The sequence below is a fragment of the Papaver somniferum genome, unplaced genomic scaffold, assembly GCF_003573695.1.
Source record: "Papaver somniferum cultivar HN1 unplaced genomic scaffold, ASM357369v1 unplaced-scaffold_123, whole genome shotgun sequence".
NCBI lineage: Eukaryota > Viridiplantae > Streptophyta > Magnoliopsida > Ranunculales > Papaveraceae > Papaver > Papaver somniferum.
The window spans coordinates 1,867,150-1,870,599 of record NW_020621381.1 but is presented as its reverse complement, the minus strand read 5'-3'; the positions used below and the strand labels follow the sequence as shown (position 1 = coordinate 1,870,599).

General features: G+C 38.1%; 1 protein-coding gene across 1 annotated transcript; it reads left to right on the top strand.

The window, feature by feature from the left end:
• The first annotated feature begins 725 nt into the window (after positions 1-725).
• Positions 726-1,576, top strand: LOC113331015. Its single transcript, XM_026577792.1, has 2 exons — positions 726-1,113; positions 1,197-1,576. Exons 1-2 carry the CDS (start codon positions 726-728, stop codon positions 1,574-1,576), a joined length of 768 nt encoding a protein of 255 aa, XP_026433577.1.
• The last annotated feature ends 1,874 nt before the right edge of the window (positions 1,577-3,450 follow it).

Sequence of the window (3,450 nt, the reverse complement as noted above, 5' to 3'; positions counted from 1 at the left end):
GGATCACGATCACTGAAGTTGTTATCATCGGCTATTTGAAACTTATTAGCTGTGCCAATCCAATACACTTCATAACTGATCAGGTCGCCATCCTTAGAAATCCCAAGTACTGAGCACAGAAAACCAGAATTCTTTTTTCTTTTGTACAGCTCTAAGCCTTCGACCATATTAGCACAACTAATGAAATGGTGTAGGATAAGCCCTGTTGCAGTGAAGGATAAGGAGTCATGCTCACATGCTCTCTCACGTGCTGTACACATGATCTGCCAGATATTTTCTCACACACTTTCTCAACAAGTGTAACTCGTGTGATTGGGTATTAAATCTAAGATACCTGAAACACTATTGGTTAATGAATTTTCTCTTTCTTTTGTAATGAAGCTTAAGCTTCTCTGAGTTAGAACTGTAATGAAGATTACCATTTAAGCCGTGCTATTATGGTATCAGATAGGTTAGATTCAGTCACAACTCTAAATCGATCCAAGTTTCTGCTCTGCTTTTAAATCTTCCTCTTTCCAACCCTTTTCTTCCAGAGAAGCTATTTTTTGATCTAATTGATTTCTTCTGAAATTTATTTTTCCTTTTTTCTCACAGATTCTTCTCGATCTACCTTTCTTACAACATCCTCTACTGAAATCTTGTTTCAATTTCTATCACAGGTCTTTTATCTGATTGCAATTTTAGATCTGGTATCAATCACTTTTTGTTCATCTTCCTTACAAACCATGGAAAATCCTACTTCTAACTTTTTTTCAAACATTCCTCTGAATCAGTTAAACAATTTTGTTCATCTTAAGGTCAAGGAAGACAACTTCATTACATGGCGACATCTTATGAACCCTGTAATTCACAAATACAAGCTAATGAAGTATCTTGATGGTTCCTATCCTTGTCCTCCACAGTACACAAATCCCAGGAATCAGCTGAATGGAATTGAAAATTCCTTATACACTGACTGGATTGATGAAGATTATTCAATTATGATGTGGCTCCATTCCACAATCTCAGACTCTGTCATTTCTTACTTTTCAATGGCAACAACCTCTCATGAGCTTTGGTTCAGCATTGAAGAACGTTTTGCAAGGGCTTCTTCCACTCATTCCATACAACTGCGTACAAAATTGTTATCTATCCGCAAGGTACTAAAACTATCTCAGCCTTAATCAATGAAATCAATCTGCTATCTGTTCAATTAGTTGTTGCTGGTGAAGTTATTTATGACAAGGAACTAGTTGTTATTACACTCAAAGCCTTAAATGCTGACTACATACCCTTTGATACTTCCATGAGACACCGTAATCCACCCATCGCTAGTATTGAATTGCACAACAATATACTTAGTGAAGAACCAGTTATTAGTGAAAGAGCAGCTACACTCAAACTTGAAACTGATGCCAAAATTTTCATGGCAAATACTGACACAACCAGTACTAGTTATAGGGGTTCTTACTCTAACTCTAGGGGTTCATTCAGAGGAAGAGGTTATGGTGGTGGTGGTCGTTTCCCAAACCCTGCTATATTTCACAGATCCAACACAGGCAGAGGATATAATTCAGCTGTGAAACAACCATGTTAGCTATGTCTTGGAGAAGATCATTTGGCACCAAATTGTACACAAAGACTCAACTTCTCCTACAAAGGCAGAGCACCTCCAGCCAATTTAAGTGCCATGCTAGCAGCTGCAGATATCTTTGACACTGATGAATGGATAGCTGACAGTGGAGCAAACAACCATATCACTCCAAATGCTACAAACTTGCAAGAAACTACATCTTATGATGGGACTGAACAAATTCAAATTGCAAATGGAGCAGGTATGCCTATAACTCACAAGGGTCACTCTAGTAAACTCATTCATGATCATTCATTTCATCTTCATAATGTCCTTGTGCTTCCTACTGCTTCTCACAACCTATTATCCATGTATAAGTTTACTTTTGATAATAACTGCTCCTTAACACTTGGTTCTCATGGCTTCTCTGTGAAGGATCTGACCTTTGGGAAGACTATTTGCCAAGGACCACATAGAAATAGCCTCTGCCCAATATCCTTCAACAAAGCCTCTCTTGCTCTCTCCTCCACTACAAGTGACAGTGCTCTCCTTCATAGAAGATTTGGACATCCCAGTTTTCAAACTCTCCAGAAACTTTGAACTTTGATGCAATTATCAAATGTTTCAAACAAATCTTTTTCTTGCTTAGATTGCAAACTATGTAGAAGTCAAAAACTTCCTTTTCAAATTTCAACTACTATTACATCTAAACCACTAGGATTACTCCACATGGATCTTTGGGGTCCTTGTCAAGTAGCTTCTATCTCAGGAAATTTATATTATGCCAATATTGTTGATGAATACACTAAGTATTGCTGGATTATTCCCTTACATGATAAATCTGATTTCAAGCAAAACTTTTCTTCCTTTGTGCATAGAATTGAAAATATTCTCTCACACTCAATAAAAACTATAAAAACTGATTAATGGTGGAGAATTCTTAAATAAGTTCTTAGTTATTTTTTGTGAAAATAAGGGAATCACTCGTGAACTCTCATGCCCCCATACACCTGAGAAAAATGGTGTGGAAGAAGTTAAGCAGAAACACCTCTTAGGCATCACTAGGACTTTGTTATCTCAATCTGGTCTTCCTCATGAGTTTTGGGTTGATGCACTGCAAACTGTAAATTACTTAATAAATAGACTTCCCACTAGGTCTATCAACTACTCATCTCCCTTTCAACTCCTCTTTCACAAAGTACCAGACTACAATTTCCTCAAAGTGTTTGAATGTGCTTGCTATCCATGGCGTAAGCCCTACACTACAAACAAACTTGAGACTAGAAGCAAGCAATGCATCTTTCTTGGATACAACCTTCAACACAAAGGCTATAGATGCCTAGACCCTCAATCTGGAACTATTTACACCTCTAGACATGTGTCATTTAATGAAGATTCCTTTCCCTACAAACTACTACTATCTGCTTCACCATCTCTCCCTGTACATGCATCTCCTTCTCCAGCTGCTCCACTCATTTCACCTACACTACCTTTTTCTTGTTTCACAGTGAATGATCATGCAATGGCTACTAGGGGTAAACATGGAATTGGAGTAAGAAAATCCTATTTTGCTACACTGTATCCAATGGATATATCTCTTCTTAGCAAGACTCAGTCTATTCCAACTTGCATTAGTGGTGCTCACAAAGAAGAAGTTTGGAGGGGTGCATCAGCTAGAGAATACAAGGCTTTAAATGATGCTGGTACATGGTCACTGGTTGATCCAACTGGCATTGATAATGTAGTGGGATGTAAGTGGGTGTTTAGGATCAAATACAAGGCAGATGGCACAATTGAAACTCATAAAGCTAGACTAGTTGCCAAAGGGTATCACCAACAACCAGGAATTGACTATGAAGAAACTTTCAGTCCAGTGGCTAAGCCAACCACCATAAGGG